Source organism: Topomyia yanbarensis, chromosome 3 (assembly GCF_030247195.1).
Source record: "Topomyia yanbarensis strain Yona2022 chromosome 3, ASM3024719v1, whole genome shotgun sequence".
Classification (NCBI taxonomy): domain Eukaryota; kingdom Metazoa; phylum Arthropoda; class Insecta; order Diptera; family Culicidae; genus Topomyia; species Topomyia yanbarensis.
The window spans coordinates 72,833,717-72,860,840 of NC_080672.1; the positions used below are offsets into that span (position 1 = coordinate 72,833,717).

Consider the following 27,124-nt stretch of genomic DNA (forward strand, 5'->3'; position numbering starts at 1 on the left):
AAATTATAGAAATATGTGCACGTGAGAATGATAAAATTCAATATGAATGACAAAAGGCCATTTAACCCCAACTTCTCGTATTCGGACAAAGGTCAAAAAGGTTTCGTTCGATTTATGAGATTTTTTCACATTAGGAAGACTACAAAATATGTATAATTTGCATCACGGAGCAGAAATTTTTTTAAAAAAGGGGGATTTTGGGACCAAAATGACCCAGTTGCCCTCTTTTCCTTATTTTTCTAGAGACAAAAATATCTCCATTCTAATACTAAGATTTTTTTCCATTAAAAAGAGGTATAAATTGTAATTTTCTGTTCTGTTTATGCCGATGAGACACAAGTGAAGCCGAAACTTGTCTTGGCTTAGCAGGCCTATGCGAAAGCACTATGCTATATTTCACCCTAAGGAGGAAAATTTGGTAAAAACCAAAATTTCTCACTAGGGTGAAAATTTGTTGGTAAAAACCAGTCTTTGTACAGGAGGGCACAAATCCTTATTTTATACTATGTTGCGTTTCGGCTTCGCCTCATCAGAAACCGACACTAACACATTGTCGGAATAGATTAGCGCCGGCTTGACGCAAATCCCTTAAAACTAAAACACACTATGTGTTTCAATCAAACGACGAAGCCGAAACGCAACATGGTATGAAATAAGGATTTGTGCCCTCCTGTACAAAGACTGGTTTTTACCAACAAATTTTCACCCTAGTGAGAAATTTTGGTTTTTACCAAATTTTCCTCCTTAGGGTGAAATATAGCATAGTGCTTTCGCATAGGCCTGCTAAGCCAAGACAAGTTTCGGCTTCACTTGTGTCTCATCGGCATAAACAGAACTTCTGCTCGAACGGGACATCACGTTTGATCAGTCGTTTGATTGAAACACATAGTGTGTTTTAGTTTTAAGGGATTTGCGTCAAGCCGGCGCTAATCTATTCCGACAATGTGTTAGTGTCGGTTTCTGATGAGGCGAAGCCGAAACGCAACATAGTATGATAAATAAATTGCTGGTTGCCTCTCGGACTACGGAATAAATCTACGGTAATATGAAAAAAAGTATGAAATTTTTATTTGAGTGACTAGTTTAATCGGTTGAATTACCTTAAAACTATCATGCATTGGTACTTTTACGGTAAAAGTACCGTCCAGTACCGTCGATGAGTGGTTGAATTTTTTCACGCGACCGTTGGATTCCACAATTTTGGTTCCATTCAATTGCTCATAGTAATCGAACATGACTTCAACGATATTAGCAGCTACACCACATAACATTAAAACGAAGGTTAGATTCAAGAAGAGAAACAATTGCGCAAACATTGTGACCACCTGCTTGACATGATTGCTACAAAGCTGAGCTGGAAATAGCTTATTACAAACAATTACATTGACTTTCAATACTAAGCTCGTGCATCGAATCAAGATTGGTTGTTAAACATGATCACGACAGTTCGAAATAAAAAAAAACAAAACTCTGTGAATTTGAATAAATAAAAAAAGAAAAGACCGGAAACATTAATTTTAATTTAGTCATACTCCTGAACTCTAGCAAGGTTCAAGTTTTTTCGTGCATTTTGAAAAAATGTTATGAAGGCTCAAATTGAGCGTACGGTAGCATTACCGGAAAAGTATAATTATTCTGTAATATACTTAAATACTAATGAAAGTTTTAGGCAAACATGCTATGTTGGAGGAATTTTCATGCCACACAAACATCGTTCTTTTGTGTTGATATGCTACACGCTAAATTCAATTCAATTTTCAGCTTACTCTATTGGTGTAATGAATTTCGGAAAGACGAAGAGCGCTCTCTATGGAAGCTTCATTCAGCGGAAAACTTGGTTGAGTGAATAGCGTACGAGGCTGACATTTTTTCGCTCGTCGATCTGCACACATTGTACCAGTGATGCCACAAGTACAGATTTATCTATCAAGGTACAGATTTTTTTAAGTGTTTTTGGTACAGATTCTGTACGGTATGGATTACAGATTTATGAAAAAAAAAAGTACAGATTGGTACAGATTTTGTTACATGACAGCACTGAACACTGCGATGCATCCTAGTAAATAATAGGTAAACGTTAAGTTAGGCCGCTGACAGAGTGAAGGCAAGAATATGAAATGGAGCTGATACTGACTGAGCTTGAACTGAAGCTGACATTAGAATGCGATATGCGCGAAACCTGCTTCCAGTAAATCAAAGGAGATTATGTCAAAGTAAAAGCCGAGCAAATCTTCTGGGAGTGCCTACGTTTATTCTGACATGCTCAATTTGATTTGCTGCAAGCAGGGGTGGCATTGCGCATTTCGAAACGAAAGGTTCATTGTATGCAAGCTTGTATGAAAAACTCCATTCCAAATGGTTCCATAATGTCGCCCCAAGTCTCTCGCATCCTATTGTCATAAATAGCCCCAGCTCAGTTTCCAGCCGCCACTCTGTCACCGACCTTAGGTTGCAAACAAAGCGGCGGCGAGAATCTGAGCCGGTGCTGATATTGACAAAAGGCGTTGTTTATGTTATAAAGGCCCATACAGAGTGAAGCCAAATCTACCTATCGAACAGTCAGACCTATAGTGCAAAGTAAACAAACATTCTTCTTCCGGAGAATATGCAAGAAAAGTATTGGTATTGAGAAAAAAGTATCATAGCGAAATATTTCAATCGCCTAAACTAGACGCTGTATTCAGTTTATTATACTTTTTTGTAACAATGTAAAATAAACTACATGGAATAGTATTATGAATAAAGTGCTATAAGCCACGAAACAGTAGGATTGCAATTCGCTCCACTGTGTAACTCGGTTGAAGTCACTCAAAGTTACAGCATAAACTGTGGGTGCCATGAACAAAGAAATGGGCTTCATTTTAGGCAGTGTTGCGCATTCCTCTGTACTCCAAGACTCTATAATACCACAGAAACTAATGTTGACATTACCTAGTCGAACTCATCCGGGATTCTGTCTACTTGCGGAATTCCAGCTCAAATAAAACAATCGAGTCGGAATTTCTGGTTTGGTTCCCCTGAATGAAAATTAAGTATAAGAAAAATGATTTTTAAAACAACCTTGTTGTTGTTTGTGTTCAAAATCCGGTGCAAATTTTTCTATAGAAGTGTACAGATAGAAAAGATTTTTGAACTCCCGGTACAGAATTAATTGTGGCAAGACTGTATCGTATATTCTCACACTCGTATACTGATATCTCGTTGTTTCGATCTCGGGTAATAAGGAAGACCCGCTGGTATTGACGGATTGAGAAAGAGCAGAAAAATGTAAATAAAAAAGCAACGCTTTTGTTCAGTTTCACACGACGTCACCCGCGTTACGTTCAGAGCTTGAAAAAATTGACATCCCTACGTGAACTTGAAAGAAAACAAAATTCAATTCATGCCCGCCGCAATGAATGAAATGTTTGGGTTTCCCTCGTCATTCGTTTTCCCGGCACAGCGCATTCAGGTTCGGATATGTTCGGTTTCAGAAGCAAACTGAATTTTGTTTTTATTCTACCTCTGAGAGGGATTATTGAGCAAAAGTACACTAAATATGGATTACGCAGTTCACTGATGCTCGAAAATGTATGTAGAAGATGCTTGCTTCTGCCTTCAAACTGTCCACATAACAACAACAGAATGCTTTAATTAGTGAAGGAATTTATATTTCCTCTGCACTCAAGCATTCGATTCTACATGAAGTCTGCAAGTCAGTAGGAAAGTTTATGAATGAGGGAGGCGGTGAATCTGAATGCTAGTTTTCGTAAATACAAGGGGAAATATGTAACTGATTTTGAAATTTCGTAGCACTGGTTACGTTTCAAATACTTGCGACTGTCAAATCGACCAATGAGGAGCGGACCAATAGATAGTTTTGTATTATCTCTACTTCCCGAAGATTTCTACTCGCTTTGATTTGCTGTATGCACGCTTAGCCGAGTTTTACGCGTTTACTCCGACCGGAGCCTAAGGCTTCAAAGTATGTCAAAATTCATGCTCCATAATGAAAAGTTGAATCAATATTTCCCGACAAATCTCCTTTGATTTGGTTTATAAATGATTACCATGAAAACTAAATCGCAAAGAGATTTTAGATGTGAAACACTTATTGTTGAATGCTCTTTCATGAGTGCTCGTTTAAAAATAAAATAATTCGGGCAGTGCATCTTGCAAAAGTCCGTTTTGCATCACCTAATGTGCATCTTGCAAAAGTCCATACAGAATGACTTTAACGTATGTAAACCCAGTCAAAAAAGGCAAGTTGCTGGCTAACGGGGGGCTATTTGCCAACACGGATGCACTAATTGCCCTTCAATTTGCCAGCAAATTGCTGGCAATTGGGGGCTATCTCCAATGCAAGATTTGTCATTTTTTTGCCGCTCTACCCGCCCTTAAATCGCCCAGGGAACGCGCCATTTGATCGCCCTTAATTCCACAATATGAAATTAAATGCTTATTTTAGGATTCAATTTATACTCACATAAACTAATCAGTGTACTAGGTAATCACCACCAAACTATAGAAAAAATCAATTGTGTATTTGGTATTGCACACCAAAACTTACCACAATCTGAATTTCATTAAGACTTTGGGTCAGAGATCTAGTTCCACTATACTTACACAATTCCACAATTTCCCACATTCGTTGGCTAAATGTAGTGCACTAGACAAACAAAATACAAGCGAGAACACGCCATTTGATTAAAAACAATTTTAAGCTTAAGCCAAACATGATCCGCCATGTTTGAAAAACGCAAAAAACAACCAAGTCCATTTCAGCCGCCAGAAAATTTGCCTAATGTGGTTTTTGTTTGAAGCGAAATTGTGTCAGTTTCTAACCCCAACTGCTGTCAAAATGTATGAACTGACAGCGGTTGGGGTTAGGGTGCCTCAGTTTCGGGTTCAAGCGAAATCGCCATATGTATTGAGATTGCCTTTAAATCGCATTCGCAGTCAAACTGTTTAAATCGCCTGACCATGTTCGTCCGCATTTTTTGACTGGAAAGGAATAAAGATCTAAGAATTATATAATGGTTTTTAGCAACGCTCTTTTTCTTTAACGATGGCTCTTCCTGAGCGCCAGTTTGGCACTTCAGAATGAGTTCGCTTACACTTGACCTCTTATAGAGTTCTTTTCGGGCACATTTAATCTCACTTTTTTAGAGTTCACTAGTACTATTTATTTGGACTTTTAAAAAAATTGTCGACGATTCGATTCACTCGAAGCAAATCGCACACAAAATTCTAAGTCCACGTTAACAGTAGAGCACTCTAGTTAGAGTGTGGCCAAGAGGCCATGACGTATCCAAACGAACATGGCATTTGACGTATACACAATAGAAATATGTCAAATTTCATGTTCGTTTGGATACGTCATGGCCTCTTGGCCACACTCTAACTAGAGTGCTCTAGTTAACAGTGCTAGCGAACTGTCAAAGATGAACACTTGAGTTTATTCACCCACTACATTCAATCCCAGCCAAAAATGGCAAGTTGCTGGCTAACGGAGAGCTATTTGTCATGTTAGAGCAACGCGACCAAGTCCATTTGGGCCGCCATAAGATTTACCTAAGTATTGTAATTGCCCTTAAATCGCATTCGTTCTTAGGGGCAATTAGCACAGGCGAGTAGAGTCAAATGTCAAAACCCAGTCAAAAAGGGCAAGTTGCTAGCTAACGGGGGGCTATTTGCCAACTCGGAAGCGCTAATTGCCCTTCAATTTGCCAGCAAATTGCTGGAAATTAGGGACCTATTTCAAATGCAACATTTGGGCGATTTGCTGCCGTCATTATTGTGCCGCCCTACCTGCCCTTGAATCGCCCCAAACCGCCCACGGAACGCGCCATTTAATCGCCCTTAATTGACTAATATGAAAATTACAAATAATACTTATTTTCGGATTAATTATCTACTCACATAAACTTATTAGTACACTAGGTAATCACCACCAAACTATAGGAAGAATCAATGGCGAAATTGGTATTCAACACCAAAACTTACCACAATCTGACTTTCATTAAGACGTTAGGTCAGAGATCGTGTTCCAATTTCCCACATTCGTTGGCTAAATAAAGTGCACTAGACAAACAAAATACAAGCGAGAACACACCAATTGTTTAAAAAAAAACAATTTTAAGATTAAGCCAAACATGAACCGCCATGTTTGAAAAACGCAAAAAAACAACCAAGTCCATTTCAGCCGCAAGAAAATTTGTCTAAATGTTGAAAATGCCTTTAAATCGCATTCGCAAATTGCATTTGTTCCTAGGGGCAATTAGCACGGGCGAGTTGAATCAAACGTCAAACTGTTTAAATCGCCTGATCATGTTCGTCCGCATTTTTTTGACCGGGAATGCTCAACTCGCATAACAATGCTCGTCCGCTTTTTCTTGACTGGGATAGGTTGAGTGTGTAGCAGCGATGCCAGATGTGAAGAGATGTCTTCATTTTGAAAACATTTAACGTGCTATGAAGACATTTTTTATATGTTGAATAGAATTTTACCCTGAAATTTACCCGTTTCCTGGCAGAATTATGGCTCAAAATCAACAGCCGATTCCGAATCCTGGTCATTGGAGACAAATGAAGACATTTTTTTAATAAAGGTGAAAAATATACCTGGTATCCCTGGCGTGTAGCGAAGAAAATTTCTTTATCATAAATAAAAATCTATCAGCAGTACTGTAACAACATTCTACACGCGCTGATTGATTTTTATGAAGATCTGACATACGATGTGGAAAAAAACTGCTTTTTTCGTTTGCGAATTTTGCGCATTCTTCGTGCAACCTTAAAGCTAAAAAGTGGCATATTATAGTATTTTTTCTCCAGATTCCTTGAAGAAATCCTTCAAAAATAATCTTGCTAATTGATTCCAGTGCAAACATAACCAGAGATATAATCCGAAGAATTTGTTTTAAACCATTTATTAAAATTAAGAGTGTTCCCATGGACCGAGGGGTGCTTCAAACGACACAATAATTTAGGTTATCATATATTGGCTCTAGATGAACAATTTCTTTAAAACTGGTTCTAATCCGTGAGAGTCGATTCCAAATTTTTGTTTACACTTTGCGCAGAAAAACTCATATATCGTCGCTGTTGTGCTATCTTATGACAAACACCATTTTGGGCTAAACTGAGTTAGATATGCCACATTACTTGTCTAAAAAATCTCTACAAAGTGGCGTTTTTAGAATTTTGACATTCTTCTTGGTTACTGAGATATAGCGAGAAACATGCTGAGAAATTTTTAATTGTTTGCTTCAAATGACTGTGTATGTGGATTGGCTCAAGTTATCTTGATGTATAGAATGTTTTGACGTGTAAAACTATCTAAGAAATACAATGGCATACTCATTTTCAAAATAAAAATAAACGAATTGTGGGAACAATGCAATTTAAGTTTTAAACTGGAAATTTAGCATATTTGGCAACAATGTAACCAAAAATAACTATTTTTTATAGATTTGCTGAGTCATTTTCTTCAAAATGCATCTCACCGATTATTTATAGACCAAATGAAGCCAAATATATGAATAAAATAATCGAGGATTTTTTCTATGAAAAATTTTTCATGCACGATTATGACACGTCATACAAATTTTGTCATCAATACACGCCTATGACACGTGTGAGCAGCGATGCCAGATTTACAGACATGTCTGTATTTTACAGACTTTTGATGTCTTCTACAGACGTAGCCAGAGATCTACAGACTTTTAAAAGGGTAATAATGTTTAGTAAAATTGCACTAGAATAACTGTTTTCGAATACGAGTGATTCATTCACAATTGAATTCTACTTTCAATCTATTTTTAAAGTAAAATTTTAGTGCAACTAGGATTTGCACAACCACCTACAGACTTTTACAGACATTTTAGTTATTCTTCTACAGATATTTCAAAAAAACATGTGGCATCGCTGCGTGTGAGTGCGATTTTTGTTTACATTTTTGGTAAAAGCTCGCAACCATAGGCGGCTCCAGCCGGATGGTAAAAGGGGGGCACGCCTTCTTGGAAGATGTATCTGATGCCCGATTTGGAAAATGAAAGCTCGGAAACGCATTTCTCTACATGCGTGGAGTGTGGCGAAGAATTTTTCAAATCAAGCACAGATTTTTTTTAATATGTTCGCGAGATAAAAAATTGTTTTATCTATAATTTATTTCTGAAAATTTTTCGAAAGGGCTTTAGCGCTCTAGCTCTCTCCCTCAGACTACATAACTGAATCCTGGTTCTGTCAATTTATTACACATAGAAACATTAAAAAATTTCGAAGATAATCATTTTACGACACTATGCAGGCAGACTATTTTACCGCGATACCAATGCGTTGTAATGTGACATTTGGGAACTAACCGCCTGCTTCCTCATTGCTGCAAATATTTAAGCACCTTCACCTTGTTATCTATGTTTATGCCCCAACGCTGCACTGATAGTTTCAAAGATAAATAAAACATATCTACACATTTGACGATCGTGAAGCACCACGAGCCCGCGTTCCACGAAACCGAACGGGCTTTATCAAATTTGTGGCAATAAATGGTGGATATACTTGCGAATTACCCATCACCACACCTGACACCGCCAACAGGAAGATAAAGTGCTCATAACTATCGTCACGTAATTGAATATGTGCAATCAGTATCAAGATAATACCGCAATATCGATAAAGACCATTTTTTCCCGATAGCGTCGGAACGAAGCGGTCTAGCTACGTGCAATAATTATAGTCTATACATAATCTGTTTTAATTCACACCGTAAGGAAATGTGTGCCTATTGTTTTTATATGTGAGAGCAACTAAATCATTGTTTGAACCGATCATGATGAACATATTGAGATGCAGAAAAATCCTTAAAATTGACAAGACGATATTCGACAATGTTACTACCACAATCCGAAGATGCCGGGTGACACATTTCTCCGGACATTGCTTGATTGCTTGCCGAGTTTCCCGATAAGATACGCGGGGATTCCTAACGAGTGTCAAAAACTCCAGCATAGATAGACTGTAGAGTACATTCATCCCCGGCTTTCGTTCTGCTATCTTCTGCAACACTTATCTGTAGCTAATTGTCAAGTGTCTCCGAAACAGCAGCGCCAAGATTGTCGAACAGGGCAATGATGACCATGACTCATCGACGCACGGCAGGCAATCTATGACGATTTGCTGGGTGATTATTAGGTGCAAACTACAACAACAACAAGCCGCGAACCACGCGGGGATACATATCTCACAACCAACCAACCCCAATCCACTTCAATCGGTTGGCTATAAAAGGGACCATCCCGCTCGGGTGGCTCGTCAAAGTGCAGCTCGGTTCGGATACTCACGGGTGGTGTTTTTTTTTTGTTCTCGATTTTGCCGGGATAATATCGGTTCGCTGTGGTGAGCACAGGCGGAAACGGCCAGTATGGGTTATCACAGTTGGATGCTTGCGGCCCTGGCGGTAGTGGCAGTCTTTATCTGCGGAACTAGTGGCGGTTAGTGTTGCACTTTTTTTACTTTATACGAACATGAATGAGCACGTTGTGGATCATGTTTCCACGTTTAGTATTGTGGTAGAATTACTAGCATTATTTTCGTATATGCCACGAAGCGAGAAATGTGAATATTTAATAAATAATTGTGAAGGATAAATGATTTTAAGGTGAAGCAAAATTGTTCCATTGTGCAAGGAAATTTAAAATGGATTTATTCAAGATTGAATAAACATTCGGATTGTTTCGACATTTACAAGGATCAAAACAAAAGACTGGATATATTTATGTTAATGAATTGTGTATGCGCGAAATGCAAAAATGTGCATTTCACCTAACGAACAAAGAGGTAGAAGTGAAAACTACACTTGAAAATAAACTGTTTTCTTCGTCCTACACAAGCTAAAGTAAGAGTTTGTCAAACTGGAACCATATGGATGAAAAATAATTCTTTAAACTCTACCTGAAATAGTAAACTAGGGTGGCTCTCCGGGTTTGCCCCGGAGACTCAGGTATTTGAGGGCAATCTCCGGGCCTCCGTGTTGGAAACCAATTTTTTCAGGTTCAACGAATAATTTTAAATTTTACTATGCAAAATTAATTTGTTTGAAACGAGTTCTTCTGGTATTAATGCTGGCTGGCATTGGCACCACAGTGTGCTTCGCAAACGATATCATTTTCTTTTTGCTTCACTCTACTTCTTCTGTTACCTGATACAGAGCGCAATGCTTGTTTGGCTGTATCTCCACAGCAAGAGTGGCTGCTGCTTTTGAATTTTCTGTGGTTAGCCGAGGAAGTGAAATTCTACATCAATCCAAGTCGACACAAACGGTTTACAAACGCGGAAAATTTACAGCTTAATGAGAACGGCTCAGGATAGTGGTGTGTATTATAGTTTGTCAAAATAAAGCACTGAACGGTGAATGTGAGTCAATTTTGGTAACTGTTACCTTGACGAGTTACCGAAAGAATGAATGAGTTTAGACTTGTCTCATTTCAGCTCAGTAGGTAGTTCTAATAGTGCGGTAACAGTACAGTAACTTTACAGTAATTTAGAGTAATACTTAATACTGTCCAGCAAATTTCAATGTAAAATCATTCAATATTAGGGAAATCTAAATTTCTATGAAACAGCGATATTTAATGTTTATTTATTGTATCATTTCTGCGATGGATAGTAAATTTGATTGATAACTGAAATTTTATTTAAAATCTGCTGGTTTGTTTAAAATGCAACTTCTACTCCGGATAGCAGACTGTCGGGAGTATTGAGTAGGGTAAGGTGGGGCAAATCCCACCTAGTAAATAGTGTTCGCTGTAAAATGCTCATTTTACATCCGAAAAGTTTTGAGATACAAGTGTTTTACGAAAAAGTTGAAAGATTTGTCATTAAATCCCTTTAATTGAAAAATTATCGTAAAAATTCAACATAGAGGTTAGGTATTTTTTACATCGAATACGTATGCAAAGCTTGAAAGAAACCGGTTAAGTTGTTTATGAATGACATGTAACACCGTAAATCATGTTTTTTTTTCCAGAGACATTCTACAAAAACTTCGTCACAGAGTAGTTTGTCGGTGTTTTTGTATAGAAAGATTACAGATTGTTATTGAAATGATAGATTATAATGTACGAAAGTTTTGATCAATTCACGTCACGCAAAGTTCTAGAAAAAATCGCAATAAATCTGTTTTTTGGCACTGAAACCCTTCTCCCCCTTAATCGTTAAAAACACATTTTTTGGCCCTCCTTCCCCATGGTATTACATTACAAGGTATTACTTCGTGGGGAGGGGGGCTCGTTATGCTTTCGTCACATCTCTTTCTTCTGCTCTATTTCGGATCCTCACTTGGTTCATGCAATGGCTCGACTTTTGAGCTTTGATTTATCTCTCTACTCTTCTCTTGTCTACATCTATTACGTCACTATTTCAGCTCTCGTTCCCATTAGTAGTTTAGATGCTGTTTCCATAAGCCATTTAGCTGCTGTTTCCGGCCTTACCCCGATCTACTCGGGTAATCCCCGACGGTAAATTCACCCTACTCCGACTGATAGTCATCCGACGGAGGAATCGAGATCTACTCGGACATTACCTGGCGGTGAACAACCCTACTCCGAAGGAGAGTTTAGCTCCCATTTTGTCACGATATAGTCGAATAGTCCTCGGCGGCGAATCTACCCTACTGTGAATTGCCCGGTGGTAGATTTCTACCCGATACCGATGTCCGTTTCCGTGAGTCATTTAGCTCCCCGTTTCGTCCGGATCTACTCGTCCCCGACGGTGAACCTAGCCTACTCAACTGGCCAGCCAGTAGGTGCTGAGGTCTGTCCAGCGATTTCGGGTGTAGTGTAGCTTCCGACGCGGTCTACACGCGGTGGATCTAGTCTTCTCACGACCTACCCAATAGAGTGTCGAGATTGGTCCAGCGATTACGGTGAAGCCTGACATCCGATTCAATGTCCCCCGACGACCCGAACCCGATGCGTGCTACTCAACTGGTTCCCTGCGGTGAACCTAGTCTACACTACCGCAGAGTTCCTCTGCTACTTGTAATCACTCCGTTGACAGCTTCCCAGATATGCTCGTCTTGGCATATCTCTTCGACGATATTGTTAACTGTGATACCAGACCTACCCCTACGAACTTCGTCGCACCTAGGACATTCGAAGACCATGTATTCCGAAGTCTCTTGCTCGTTAACACACCGGGCAAAGGGGGGCGATGTACGTCCAAACCGATTCAGGTACTTCCGGAAGCATCATTGTCCGGACAAAAACTGCGTCAAACGGAAGTGCACCTCTTCATGCTTCCTATGCACCTACGCCGACACATTTGGGATTAGTTGATGGGTCCACCTTCCTTTCTCCGAGTTGTCTTACACTTGCTGTCAAGTGCCGTGGTTCTGAAGAGACAAAGTCGAAACGCAAACACCTGGACTAATTATAGTTAGGTGTTGTGCCATTCATGCATAAATAATTTTCAACCAATTTTCTCCTTAGGGAGTAATATAGCATTTTACTCTTGCTGCCACTTAGCCAACGAGTCCGCTCGGACCAGTCTCTTTGCATTTCGTGTATTCCTCCGCTGGTAGCATTCCACGTCCTCAGCCAGAGTGAAACGTGCTTGTCAACTTCGTCCGGTTCAACTTTGAGTTCAGCGCAGCTGCCCAGGCCGGTACGCCATACCTCAGTATTAAGGATGAGACATCCGCCAGGAGACGTCTCATGCTGCCGCTTACTCCTCCGTTATTTGGCATGATCCTTGTCAATACGTTAGTTGACCTCGCAGCCTTCTCACATGCATAGTCGACATGGCTGTTGAAATTTAATCGATCGTCGACCATCACACTCAGGTGCTTCAGCGCACGCATCTATTGGATTGTCTTCCGACGCTGATCATGACGCGCTGGATTTTTTACAGTAGCTGACCAGAACTACCTCCGTCTTATGGTGAGCCAGCTGCAACTTGACATCGGCCATTTAGGCTTCCACGATACCTTAATCTCTGCCGTCAACATCTACATATCCTCAAGGGTCTCGACGGTTATCGTCAGGATAACGTCGTCTGCAATGCCGATGATCCCGTCTCCTCTGGGCAGTTCCAGTGTTAACATGCATTATATTACAGAGCGTTGGGCTGAGTATGGAGCTCTGAGGTACTCCTGCCGTGACGCTAATCAACCTCTGTCCCATGTTCGTCTCGTAGACCAGTCCTCGGTTCTGGAAGTAAATTTTCAGAACCTTACACAGATCAGGAAATTCCCCCCCCCCCCCCCATTCTGTGCAGTACTACGGCGATCACCTCTCAGCTGGCACTGTTGAACGCGTTCTTCACGTCGATTGTAACCACTGCGCAGTAGCGATTACCCCTTCTCCTTTGCTTCGATGCGTTCGCCGCGCTCGTGATGACTGTGCGGATTACTGTCGAGATCCCTTTCCGAAATCCGAACTGCCTCTGCGATAGTCTGTTTTCATTTTCAGCGTAGTTCGTCTCCCTATTGATTCCCTGGTTTTTTAAAGCAACACCAGAATCTACCATCTATCCGGGAAGTAGGCTTCGTCCAGGCATTTCTGAAGAACTACTCTGAACATGTCCGGAAACGCCAGTATTACAGTCTTCAATGCCACGTTGGGGATCGCACCCGGACCGGTAGCTTTCTTCATTTTCAGCCCTTTTTGTCACTAAAAGGAGCTCGTCGTTGGAGACTAGACTGTCACCAACATTTCCACCGTCTGCATCAACGTACAGTGTAGGCGGCCGTTCGGTTGGGTCGTGCTTCAGAAAAAGACCCTCCACGATGATTTTCAGTTTGTCGTCGCACATTTCGAATGGCATCGTTGGAGCCTTGATCTAGGCTATCACGGTAAGCGTTGCCCCTGGGGTTGGCGTCTATTTCTCTGCACAGCTCCTTGTAGTAGGTGAGCTTACTAAACACTATCTCGCATTGAAAAGCGGCCCTTGCCGCCTGGAATGTGACCTTCCACTCTTCTCTGACTACCTTGCTCTCTGAACGCATATTCTGGGTTTTAGGCAGGCCCCACGGAGGATGCTAAACCTTTCATTCCACCAATATGGCGGACGCCGGTAGTTTGTCGGCTCCATTTTTCACAGAATTGTTACGTCACACGTCCTCGGTAATGCTTCCGACAGCCCATCGGCATCTGGAATTGGAGCGAGGCTGTCAGCACGATGTGCTTCCATGAAAAGATCCTTATCGAAGTGCTTTATTTTCCACTTCCTCGCTCGCATGTTATCCATCAGCGACGGACTGCATAATGTTACGTCGATGATGGATTCCAGGCCGTATTTATGGAATGTGCTAGCGAAACCTTCGTTGCACAGCCTTACATCCACCTTCGCCAGTGCTTGCAGCAAACTATAAACTATTGCGTTGGCCTGCTACCCCACTCCACGGCCTAAGCGTTAAAGTCTCCTCCTATAGCAAACGGCATTCGTCCGGCTAACGAGTCGATTAGTGCGTCCAGCATCCGATTGTACTGCTCTGGTGTCCACCGTTGGGAATCATAACAGCTACATACGAATCCACCGTTGATCCTAGCGATCACGAAGCCTTCATGTATGCTAACCATTAGCTCTATGACAGAAAAACTGCCCATCACACGGATTGTCACCCTGCACTATTCACCACCCAGTTACCGTTATCGGGAGGAACATGACACGGATCTGCAATAATTGCAACGTCGCACTTCGTTTCTGTTGACAGGCACCTGGAACACCTTTCCCTTCGTTTAGTGGCTCTAAGGATCAATCGTAACGAGTACACCGACCATCCGACTTTGATCTTACCGGTCGACATAAGCTGGTTGGCTGCGCTGCTGTTTGTGTGCCAGTCTACGCCTTCCTCAACCATATTGACATTTGTTCTCACTCCATAACGGCGCTCCTCACTTCGTTTTCTTTTGTGATCTCGTCCAGATTCCTGCTCTCGAGTACTGCTTCCTGCACTACAGCTATCACGTTTGCTTCTCTTCCCACCGCTTTTCCCACGAGTTTCCAATAGGTCTTACTACATTCTTCCCCAGCTCCTTTAGCTTGGGATCCTCTTTCACTTTTTTAAAGGATTACAGCATACGTCAAGCCTTCGTTTGATTTGACGACTAGAGAGTCTCCCTTATAAGTCTCCTGGTGCAGTCGAGGGTATCTTTCTGTCTTTCTACCTCTCTTCTACGGTTTGTACGGTTCGCTATCCACGTTCTATTTGTCGGTTGTTTCGCTATACTTCAATGACCTTCTTGGGCTTCTTCGGTTCCTTCTTATCTCCTGATGGTTCTCTTACTATTTTCACCGAACGGGAAAACCGGTCACCCTTCGGCGTCTCAGAGGCTTTAATTACTTCCGTGGTCTTCTACTTTTGCTGGCCCGTCGTGGTCAGCGTTTTCAGCTCTCTCCAGTAACGCCGCGTTCGGCGACTTCTACGGCGAATTTGATGCTAATCACTAGATCTCTGATCTGTACGTGTACGTTTTCCTTGCTTCTCACGAATTCGCATAGCTTTTTGGTTTTTTGTCTCAGCTTCAACACTTTAGGCAACTCAGAATGCTGCTCTTCTTCGGTAATACGTGCGGGGTGTGCACTTTTTATCCTAAATGCATAATTTGTCCTGGTTCTCCTCTAAGCCAAAACCATTTTTTTGTTGAGTCTTCGCTTGATTCATTCTGGTCCCAACGTAAACAAATCGTTGATTGCTAATCAATTGCATTACCGTCGAATCGAGACGTCACACAGTCAACGTATGACGAAATCACACAAGTTTTTCAATGTCACAGTCGGAGTCTAAAATCGTTAATATCCCTTGGTGATAAATTGATTAACGAACGAAAAGTCTTTCGGTATTCAAAATGTTCCTTCTGCCCCATCGCGTCATCATAATTATTTAAAAAAATTGTTTTGTTGACCTATCGTGCGTCACCGCAGTGATCATCTAAACGGTTGAATCTGGGATAAGTAAAATTTCAATATTATAAATATCCTATTAGATATTTTCTAGTTAAATGTTATTTTTCTAACATTTTTTTGTAAGAAGAATAAAATGTTGTCTGCATCTGTCAAATGCATAAAGGGAACATTTATTAATACATTACGAACAATTTATCCTACTGGTTTCGGTTTCAACAACCATGAAATACGAGGATGCAATTAAAATAGAAAACACGGTAATGGGCGGAAAACACTGGATTTAATCAGGGAAGGTGTTTATAAATTCAACATCTATTTGATTTTTTTCGTATCCGAGACATCCAACCTAACTTCGAAAATAGAGAATAATTTCGGGTTACAGTATCCCACGACGAAATATCAATTTCGACTGAATAATATGATATTAAAGAATGACGATAGTTCAAAGTTACAGCGAAAATAATAATAATAATAAGAAGAAGAATAATAACGATGATGATGATGATGGAAAATAGGTGTGATGGACAGAAAACCACAAAACATAAAGATCAACAGCAGTCATAACATTCCACGTATACACAGAGAGGTGATAATTTGGAATAAAAAACGACCATGTTAATTAAGAACTGAGGAATTTGAACATTCTTTTCTTGTGAATTATATTGGTTTGCGCCATAGGAAAAATAAAACATGGACTTCCAACAATAAAAGTTCTTCGTGGAAATAAAAAAAACTAGTTAACATAGAGTTCCTTTAACTCAATATTGGGATATCGTACAAAAATTTTGATTTGGATAAACAGCGTTGAAGCTAGTTTCAAATTAATCAGTTAAATATACTAAAATTCATGTTAAATCTGCTTAATTCAAGGTCAATCAATAAAAAACTTCATTGAGCCAAAGAGCCCACTAATTAGAATTTATTGTTTTGTTATTTTTACGGTAATAATAAGTGTGAGTGAAGTACCCAGATTTAGATTTAAAAAGTCATTCTCTGAGTTTTTTTAATTTTCTGTGTAGGCTTCCTTAAATATGTTCGAGTTAGGTGCTTCAATGTGTGCAACAAATAACACAGCGAGGTACTCTCAATCCAAAACAGTGATTCATACCAACACTTGGTTCACTTTATCATGATAGATACCAGTGATAACAACGATTGCGTCGTAGAGTACCGATTCACACTAGCTAATAACCTGTTGCACTAGGCTATAAGCAGAGATAACACATAGCAGCTGAACGATAATCAGAACCAGTTTGTTACTTCTAATTGTCTGTGCATTTTGAAAATAGATCGAATGGATTTGGTCTCACGAGGTTTGTACTGGCTGACTGACTGCCAACATTACTGCTTCAGTCGAAGTAAAGAATCAATAGAGTCAATAATTTGAAAATATTCTTTTACATATACATTCTGGTAATATTGTTTATTTATTATTGCCTAAAACTTGTTTCAACCACGAACTGAAGGTCTTATATACATAATACAAGCGTGCTACGCCGCTGTTGACAATGAATGACACAACACTTTGTTAATCATTTACATTTTGTTGTGACTTTGTACGACAATTAAGCTTGGGTGATAATTTGGGCTGTCCGATATTCACACGCCCGTGATAATTGGCGATTTCGTTGCAGCTTCAAATTTTTATACGGGAGAGGAAAACAAATGGAATCTCGATTTTGGGTGAATCAACTATAGATGACAACTTGCCAGTTCACATACGCTCTAGAAGTAAATAGTCCCAAAATGTGTTGTTTTCTGATTCTGTCAACCAGCGTCAACAAACCAAACGAAAAGTCCGTAATATCCTAATGGTTCAAACTCGTATCCACTGCAGTATGATTTAATTGTCCGGTTAGAGTCTATGTATTATAGAATCCCGTACAGAGAAATGCGCAACACTGACATCCACAGTTTTTGCCGTAACTTTGAATGGCTTCAATCGAGTTACACGATAAATCCATACGGAGTGAATTGAAAACTGAAAACGTACTTCCTGTAAGTTCGTACCACGTAACCACATAATATTGCACCAACAAAATTCAACTTTTAAAAGAATATTTTAGTTACGATTTTAACACAAAGATGTCTATCGAATGTTTTTCACAAAAATTATTTATATTTATTTTTATAATACGAGGCTCACAGCTTACCATATTAAACATAAACGTTCCTGATGTGATGAAACTGAAACAATGTGGCTTCGGAAAAAGTCACATTTAGTTTTTCAATGAACATTCCACTTCGCTAACAGAAGACTTTGAAATCAATCTATATTGTAAAAAATTAAGATTAGACCGCTCTTTTATTTTGATGTTTTCATGGCGCCAGCAGCACAGACAGCTAGTATGATTTTATGCGCTTAACCTCACCGCGGGGCCCCTAAAATCCCGGGGCCCCTGGCCGTGCCCGGAACCAGTGTGCCCATGCGTAAAGACTGTACTGCCTCCTCATGCTCTTGCTGAATAACTTCAGCTGCTGGTGGTGACCTCGCCAAACCACCTCTGACGAAAGTATTCGCCGCGCCTACTCCGTTTATGTGAGTTTCTTGTTTATTGTTCATTTTATTGGGTCCCAGCTCCGGGCCGCTATCTCCACTCGTTGTACGTAGTCGCCTCTTGTGATCTTATCTTACCTTATTTATCTATACAAGCAGATATGCTAGAGTTGATACTTCATGGGGAGTAGTGTTCGAACCTAGTACCACCAACTTTGAACGTACCCGGAGATCCGCCAAGGTTTTGCCGGGACGGTGGCATTTCAAGTCGGTTTTATCCTTCCTTATTCAAGGAGTAGAACAGCACATACCTGTCCGTCGACGTTCCTTATGGCCAGTAGGCCATAATCAGGATGTTACTGACGTCGATCCTGATGTGCCGAGTGGCAATCCGGTTGAGATAGGGTGCTTTTATCAGTGATGGATCCAGGGAGACGGTGCTGGGGTCCGCCCCCAAAAATGTTTCAACTTGTTGAGAAATGTTAAATTTGGGTCAATCTTAAATTCGTTCCAAACTCAAACACATTCCACACGGAATTCGAGCATCAAAACTGACATGCGCCTAACAATGAACAGTCTGCACTCTATAGAAAACCGTACATGGAACACCCCAAGGGAAAATATCAAATACAACCAAAACACTGTCCCATGCTACAGCTTGAGCTTGAGCTTGTGCGACCACCCCTGGTTGCTACTCCGTTATTGATCGGGACTAGCTGAAGTTGCACAGGGAATCAGCAGATTATTATGCTTGGGATTAGCGAAACATCTTTCAATGTGCAACTCCTGGTAATCCTAAAGTGTTTCTGATCAATACCGGCGCCGGCCAGGCCCGAACGTAGATCGCGGAAGGAAAGGGAAGGAATTGTTAGTCCGATACTTGCTTTTGCTAGAGGCCGTATATACTACTGCGCACTCCACAAGTATCATGGGAGGAGGATATGTTTGTTAGTAGAGTATAGAAATTGGATATATTTCTTCTTTACCGACGCCAGATAGGTGATTCCACTACCTGGACTAGACATCGATCCACCAATTTCATGGACCGGGGACCAACGGCTTTATTTCCCTTCCGAAGGAAGACGTGACCACAGATGTTTTCACCTCAGAAAAATCTCAACGACCTCGGCTGGAATTGAACCCAGGCCAACTGGAATGAGTGGCGGTCACGCATACCACTCAACCACCGGCGCCGTCAAAAAACACTGTCCCAGGTTACAATTCACAAAATCTAATCAGCAACAACGCATAAAGCACCAATGAATTTCGAATCAACACCGACAAACTAATAGATTTTTTAAACGAATTAAAAATAAAATCGATCAGAGAGTGCATGCATACATGGATTAAAGTCACAAACAATTCGTGTGTCTCTCCGGCTATTTTGGCGCATACTGCGTCATACAAACCAGCTTATTCAACATTGTCGAAACAGCAATGTACGAGCATTATTTTCTCAGCTCGTTTCGTTTCATTGAATCGCACGCAGCCTTAAAATCCACAAATAGATGGTGAGCATATATCACAGGTTAAATATCTGATCCATCGTTGATCTTTCTGCTAGAAACTCGTTTTGTTATACGCCAACAAAGAAGTCAGCCAACGAGCACCGTCTGCCAAACAGAGCACGGAAGAGTACCCTATAGGCTGCTCTGATCATCGTCATGACTAGATAGTTGTTACCACATGACCATTCACGAAAATAGGTCAGTCCAACCAATCCAAAAGAATTTCTTCTTTCACTTAAATCATACCGATCACGTAGTGGATTGCTTCGTCCATTCAGTCACTCTCGACTTTTGAAAGTTTGGTCAAGATTCTTGATTCAATGCCCAATGTTCATTCTATGCTTGTCTTCTTCATTTGTTTATACGTCCAATAGCAGCTCAAAGCGCTCATTCTACTTGGCAATCATTCCTGTCCGATCTGCCAACAAATTTCCGTCACGATCATCATGTCTAGACTAGCGCCGGGGTGGTAATCCACCTCATGTTGCTACATCACTCTACTTTTACGAGTATCTTGCTGTAGTGCCCACTTTTCTTTAGTCTATCTAGTTTTTTTCTCGACGGCCCTGACCGTGTTCTTTGCCTTTTCTTTATATTTTCCGAGTTAATTTGTTTGATTACTCGACATACCGCCTTATCACGACACCTAGCCTCGTGATGTGCCAGCCTGGACATAACTGATAAGGCACCGAATTTCTCCTTCAGTCACGCGTTGCGGGACATACGCTGTTTAGATCCGTTTCTAGTATGGAGAATAGACGCGCTTCGGTTTGCCTCTTTCCTGTTACAATATAGCCAAAAATCCCGCCAGGGTTAGCTACCAGATCTACAGTTAGAATTATTGTAATAAATTTTAATACGCAGTACAATTCAATTAGTTGAGATTCTTCGCCAAACGAAAGAAAATTATTCAACGTCTTTTTACTACAATACCCTTGTTTAAATTCTTTCGTAGCTGTCTCTATATCTTAGTAGCACAATTACTCGAATTTATAAATGCGAGCATCATTTCCGCATCAGTTGGGTGTGAAAGACCGAATAGAAACAAAAATATCGTGAGTGACTTGCATTTGCGTTCGTCATTTATTTGTACATTGGTTTGGAAATATACTGAATTTTTAAGTTTCAATTTCAAATATTTTAAAGAAGTACAAGAATGCCTGCATTTGACTTATTTTAAATTTTGATGCTGAATGCCAAATCATTCAAAAATGCTCATAACACTAATTTACAAATTTTGGGTTAATTGCATGAAGTTAAGAAAAAAGCTGTTTTCTAAGTCAATTTCGGGTCGCTGAGCACGAAAATCATATCCATTTTCTTTTTCAAAGAACCGTTTTTGTGATTTTTTGAAAAAGGTGTTTTTGAGCACTTTTTGCAGTTTTTGGTCAATATCTCAGGAACAAATCTTCCGATTAACACAAACTACTCACCATTCGAAAGGTATTGATATGCCCATTCCAAAAATGTATAACATGTTAGGATAGAATATCAACAATTTAGGGTTAAGAGCAACCAAAGTCAAAAAAGTATTGTTTGGTAAAATTACTAATTTTTAGTTGATTTTTCATAAAAAAATAAATAAGCAAAAAAAAATCTTTTAAAATCTTATGTGACAGACAAATTTTTCACATGAATTTTAAGCCTAAGATCACGAAAGTCCAACAAAAACTGGTGATGTTATTAGGCACCGCGTGAAAATTGCTCTGTTTTTCACATATCTCTTTTGGTCTTAAATAAGATTACACTAGTTTACAAGAAAAATGAAGTTACGAGAAAAAGTGTTTTCTAGATTAATTTTGGGTCGCTGAATACGAAAATAATACTCTATTTCGCTTTCTAAGAAACTCGAGTTAAAAAAAAGTTTTTCTTTTGCTTCCGCTTTTTTGGTTTTGCTCTATTTTTTATTACAGAAAAATAATTTTTCATATTTTCAGAAACAAATGTGACAGATTTTAACAATTTTAAGGTAATCGCGATAAGCTAAGAAGAAAGGTGTTTCCTAACTTAATTTTGGATCGCTAAATACGAAAACCAAGTCCATTTTTTTTTTCAAAGAAGCATTTTCAAGATTTCTTTGAAAGAGGTGTTTTGGGCACTATTTTAGTTATTTGTTAATATCTTGTTCAAATAGGATCCGATCGAAACAGTTCGAAAGGTATGGATGTGCCCTTTCCGAAAATGTATAATATGCGTAGATCAAATCTCGTCAAACATATGATTACGGCTTCAAAGCCAATTGTAAAAATTCTCTTTGAAAGGAAATTTCAGACAAACTGTTACCCGCCAATCACAGATGTTTATAGTAAACAAAAGAAAAAAGTTTTCTCTTGCATTATAACTGCTATGAACTGCGTTTAGCCAGTAACGGTTTGTCCGGAATTTCCTTTCTCATGTGCGACCTTTTTTTTTTTAAAAAAAATGCATATTTCTTGTAATTTTTTTATAATAAATCAAGGACAGAAGAAAATTCTTTTAGAATCTAATGAGATAAATAATCTTTTTGCATAAAGTTTAATCCAACGGTCACAAAAGTCGGATGAGAAATGTAGATGGTATGAAGCACTGAGTGAAAATTGTAACTTTTGATTCGTCGCACAATCATAATTTCGGCTGAAATAATCCTCTATACTTGATAGTTATTGTTTGTGTTGGGCACTGTCTTTTCGAGCTTGCATCCATCCATCCTGCGGCATTTGAACGGTTTTGGATATTTCATTGTACCAAAGAGAATAGGGAAAGAGGCGAATAGTGTGAAGCCGAAAATACCTTATTGAACAGACCAATCGTGCAATATAAATAAACATTACTCATGCCTGAGTTGGAGGAGATAAGTATTGTACATCCATCAAAAAATAAATTTGAATTTTCGTCAGAATTTAGTTCAGTCATGATTTTAAGGTGCATTCTAGAGTATATGTATTAGTAAAAACAAGCTTTAGAATTATTTCATCTCTTTGTTTCAAAATGCACATCATTTGATAAACAAATCCAACGATCGACATACGGTTTCTTTTCAAAACATAATAGGAGTCATTTAAAGTGCTGCCTGTGGAAGCGGTTGCCAAAATTCTAGTGTTGAAATCATCATAAAGGGAGTGTTGCCGTTTTGACTGATTTTCACTCTTCGTCTCTTTCCCTATTCTCTTTGCATTGTATAACTAAGTGCTCTTTTTAAAATGTGGAAATATCACTGAAAAAGTTTTGTTTTTTCTGTGGTGAGTACATATTTTACTAATTAAAGGAATTTTCGCCTTCTGCAGCAGATTCTCACCACACAGAATATTACGTGGCTAGTGCCACGATCCCACTGAGACTCCTTCTCGATAGGGACTCGAATATTTGACGACCAGCTTATGAGACCAGTGCTACACCCTCTAAACCGCCGCACCAGGGCAGGGTCCGCTAAAATCATAAAATTTCCATTTCGCTCAATGTGCAATAGCATCGACATTTTCCATCCGATGTTAGTGATATTAGTGATTAAAATGAACGTAAACATATTATCTGTCATCCTAGATTCTAAAAGGTCCGAAAAAAAATTGTTTTTCGGTAAAAAAAATTAATTGAAAATGAGTAACTTTTAAAAATGGTCTAAAATGCACTTTTTTTAAACTCTGGTCGCTTGCAGCACTAAAAATTTTACATATGATCGACACATATTATATGTTTTGGAAAGGACATCTCGGCACCTTTCAACCTGCATATTGACTAAATTAATTGAATGATTTTGACACGAAAAATTGACTAAAAACTACAAAAAGTGCTCAAAAACGAGTTTTTTGAGAAAATCACGCAATCGATTCTTTGAACAAAAAAATGAATATTATTTTCGTATTCAGCGACTCAAAATTAGTCTAAAAAATACTTTTTCTCGAATCTTCATTTTTCTTGTAAACTAGTGTAATAGCCGATACCAACGACGGAGGATTTACATTCACCACAGTGGACGAAAAAGAAAACAAAATAATGATATCTGATCGTGAGCTTTAAGGTAGCATTAACGATGACAAATTGGGCGTGTACAACAACAAGAGAGACATGGAAGAGAGATGCGAGAAAAGGCCATCTCGTGCAAAGACAAATCGCGCGTACTTGATTAGACACATAGCCACTGATATTAATTTTTTTACAAATATATAAGAGACTCACGACTCCATTATACTAATATATTGAGTTACGTCATATATACGAATAAGAAAATGTTCACAGGAAAAAAAAACTAACGACGAGTACAATTTTCCCCTTCTAGCAAAAGTCACTTGCGTCCAGTGTTCCACCAAAACCGAAGGAGATAACTGTGCCAAGGGCTCCCTCACTCCCCAAGAGTGCACGACCGATGATGACAAATGCTATGAACGGATCCACGAAGACCACGTGGTGCGTGGCTGTCTGTCAGACCTATCAGCGGAACATCAGAGCATATGTAATGATCCCAACGATTTCAGCTGTGCAACCTGCATCGGAAGTAACTGCAATGTGGACAACTGGCGCAAGTGCTACCACTGTGACGGCACCAGTGCTGCTTGCATCGACGCGCAGAAAGAGGACAGTACGGCGAAATACTGTGCGATATTTGTTAAAAACGATGCATGTTACTCTAAAGTTGAGGGAGATAAAGGTAACCTATTGTATTAGAATCGAATGCTGCTAATCTAACGAAATTTCCATCAATTGCAGTGATTCGCGGTTGCAGATCGGATCTGGCCAATCCGGTCACGTCGTGTGACAACGTAAAGTACTGCGAAATGTGTGAGGGAGATGTTTGCAACAAGGAATCGAGCGTAGTTTTGAAGGACCTTACCAAGTGTCTTCGATGCACATCCGCCAACGAGAAGTGCACGGATGCATCATTCGAAGCGACGGACTGTCCGCTGCGTATAGATTCTTGTTACTCACGCGTCCAAGGTTTGGCGTACCTGTCAGTTACCGCATTACAAGATTTTATATCTACAGCTTTCGTTTTCCAATAACAGGAGATGTCCTACAACGAGGTTGCCTGTCCCAGCTTCCGGAGGCCGACCAAAAGAAATGCACTGACTCGACCGACACAAGCTGCGTGTCTTGTGAAGGGTCCGGTTGCAATACGATCCTCTATCTGCATTGCTATCAGTGCCAAGAGACTTCCGACCCGAACTGTGCTCTACAGCAAACCGCTGCGGCACCGTTCTGCCAAACGTATAAAGTGGAAAACCGGTGCTACGAGCGGTTGGAGAGTTCGAAAATAGTTCGAGGTTGCGAAAACGATTTGGGAGCAGCCGTCGATGCCTGTAAGGACAACGAGAAATGTAGAACGTGCTCGACCAACGGTTGTAACAAGGAAGTGGCCAGCAGTCTTGATTCTATCGACCGTTGTTTGCAGTGCAGTACCGGTGGGGATCCGCAAGGGACCTGTTTAGCGGGTACAGCTGCTAGTCAGCCATGCGCGAAAGCATCGTCGGGAAAATGTTACTCCATAATCGATGCTAGTAAGATATAGTTACGATTGGAAGCTTCGCAAAAACTAACCACAATCCGATATTCTTACAGATGGAGCTCTGAAACGGGGGTGCCAAGGTGATCTGACGGCGGAAGAAGTAAAGGCCTGCACCGGAAAAACTTGTAACATTTGTGAGGCAGCAGGCTGCAACAAAGGTAACTTTCCGGAGGATCGACTCAAATGCTATCAATGCACCTCCACCGATGCGGACAAAAGCTGTTCCGATCAGTTAACCGGTGAACCGAAAGCCGCCTACTGCAAGAAGTACAAAGATGGAGATAAATGCTACAGCAGGATCAGTAATGGAATATGTAAGCCAGCCGAAATTTTTCGGTTGATTTTCTGTAAACTAATATTTCGCTCGTTTCAGTTGAAAGAGGTTGTGAGTCGGATCTGGCGAAAACGGCATGCGATGGTCTCAAGGATAGCGAGTGTCAGTTGTGCAGCGGCGAAAACTGCAACGCACTGTCCGAGGAAAAGCTGAAGAACTCTGCCGGTGTGTTAAGCATTAGTTCGATGCTTGTGGCACTGTCCTCCCTGGTACTAGCTTTGAATGCATTCCGCTAGTTTAATGTAGAAATAAAAGATGCGTGTTGAGTTAGATGTAGTTTAAATGAATGTGTTTCTATAGTTTCTGCGGAAATAAAAGATTTGCGAACTGAATACTTGCCTTTTTATATTTATATTTATTAAGAGATAGCTTTGACTAGGGTTACCAACCATCCTTATGTTGAAGAACATGTCCTTAATTTTGACGAGTTTGGGAAGCATCCTTTGTTTTACCTTTTTATTTCAGTCTCAAATCAAGACATATTTCAAAAAATTTCAGATTAGGTTAATTACGAGAGAATGAAACTTCAATCATTTTAATTGACCATTACCTTTCAATGCCTTCTGTCAATAAAGTCACTTGCATACCCTTCGCGACTAACAGCAAACAAAAGATCTACACTTCAAATGTGCATTAAAATACACGTGATTCAGTGATGGAAGTTTCGCCTTGATAAGAGCACAGTTTAAAAAGTTATGCAGCATGAAAGACGAGAAATCAAAATTATTCCTACACGGGTATACACACTCACTTCGAAAACCTCAGGTGCTTTTTGTTTCAACATCAACATCCTCCGCCGTCTTTCCAGTTTTCTTTAACTTCCGCTTGATAATTGCCCAATACTTTGTTCTTTGGCGGATTTGTGGGCAGCTGGGCGAATTAATATTTTTGTAAAAAAACGCACTTTATTGTCGCGGTACCACCGTCCATCGTTTTCTTGATGAAAAGCTTAGTTTTGAGTCTGCAGCTGAAAATTCCTTGCTAGATTATTTAAAACATGAACATTTCTGGGAAAATTTATCGCCGAAAACAATCTTAAATTTTCTGGGCACCTTGTACTGTAGCCAGATAAAACTTTTGTCCGAGTTTTCTAACATGGGTGTGTTCAGGATAAATTTGGGAAATAGAATACTTTTAACGTTTCAATCCAGGGGCTAGTAATTAACTAATTCCATAAAATGTATAATAAAGGCAAATAATGAAAATAATAGATTTTGCGAAAGCAGTAAATATCTGCACCATGATTGGTCCGTACCATGCGACCGAGAGAGCTAGCATTGCGATAAATAAGCATGGTCTGGAGGAAAAAATTATCAGTTTGCTTTTTGACACAGTAACAGCTGCAGCATGATTGCAGTTGCCCTTCAAACGCAGATAGCTCGTTGTTTAGCCGGAGCCGTCAATACGGGGATGTGGCACCT

The 27,124-nt window shown here is 39.9% G+C and overlaps 1 protein-coding gene across 1 annotated transcript; it reads left to right on the forward strand.

Moving 5' to 3' along the window:
• The first annotated feature begins 9,308 nt into the window (after positions 1 to 9,308).
• Positions 9,309 to 26,035, forward strand: LOC131690843 (uncharacterized). The gene is made up of 6 exons (XM_058976908.1): positions 9,309 to 9,473; positions 24,146 to 24,514; positions 24,574 to 24,801; positions 24,870 to 25,361; positions 25,423 to 25,683; positions 25,743 to 26,035. The coding sequence occupies exons 1-6, from the start codon at positions 9,404 to 9,406 to the stop codon at positions 25,937 to 25,939; spliced, it is 1,617 nt and encodes a 538-aa protein (XP_058832891.1). The 5' UTR covers positions 9,309 to 9,403; the 3' UTR covers positions 25,940 to 26,035.
• The last annotated feature ends 1,089 nt before the right edge of the window (positions 26,036 to 27,124 follow it).

Coding starts and splice junctions, on each gene's coding strand:
- LOC131690843 (XM_058976908.1), top strand. CDS start 9,404: ATGGGTTATCACAGTTGGATGCTTGCGGCCCTGGCGGTAGTGGCAGTC. Junction 9,474..24,145: donor TATCTGCGGAACTAGTGGCG/GTTAGTGTTGCA, acceptor TTCCCCTTCTAG/CAAAAGTCACTTGCGTCCAG. Junction 25,362..25,422: donor TTACTCCATAATCGATGCTA/GTAAGATATAGT, acceptor ATATTCTTACAG/ATGGAGCTCTGAAACGGGGG.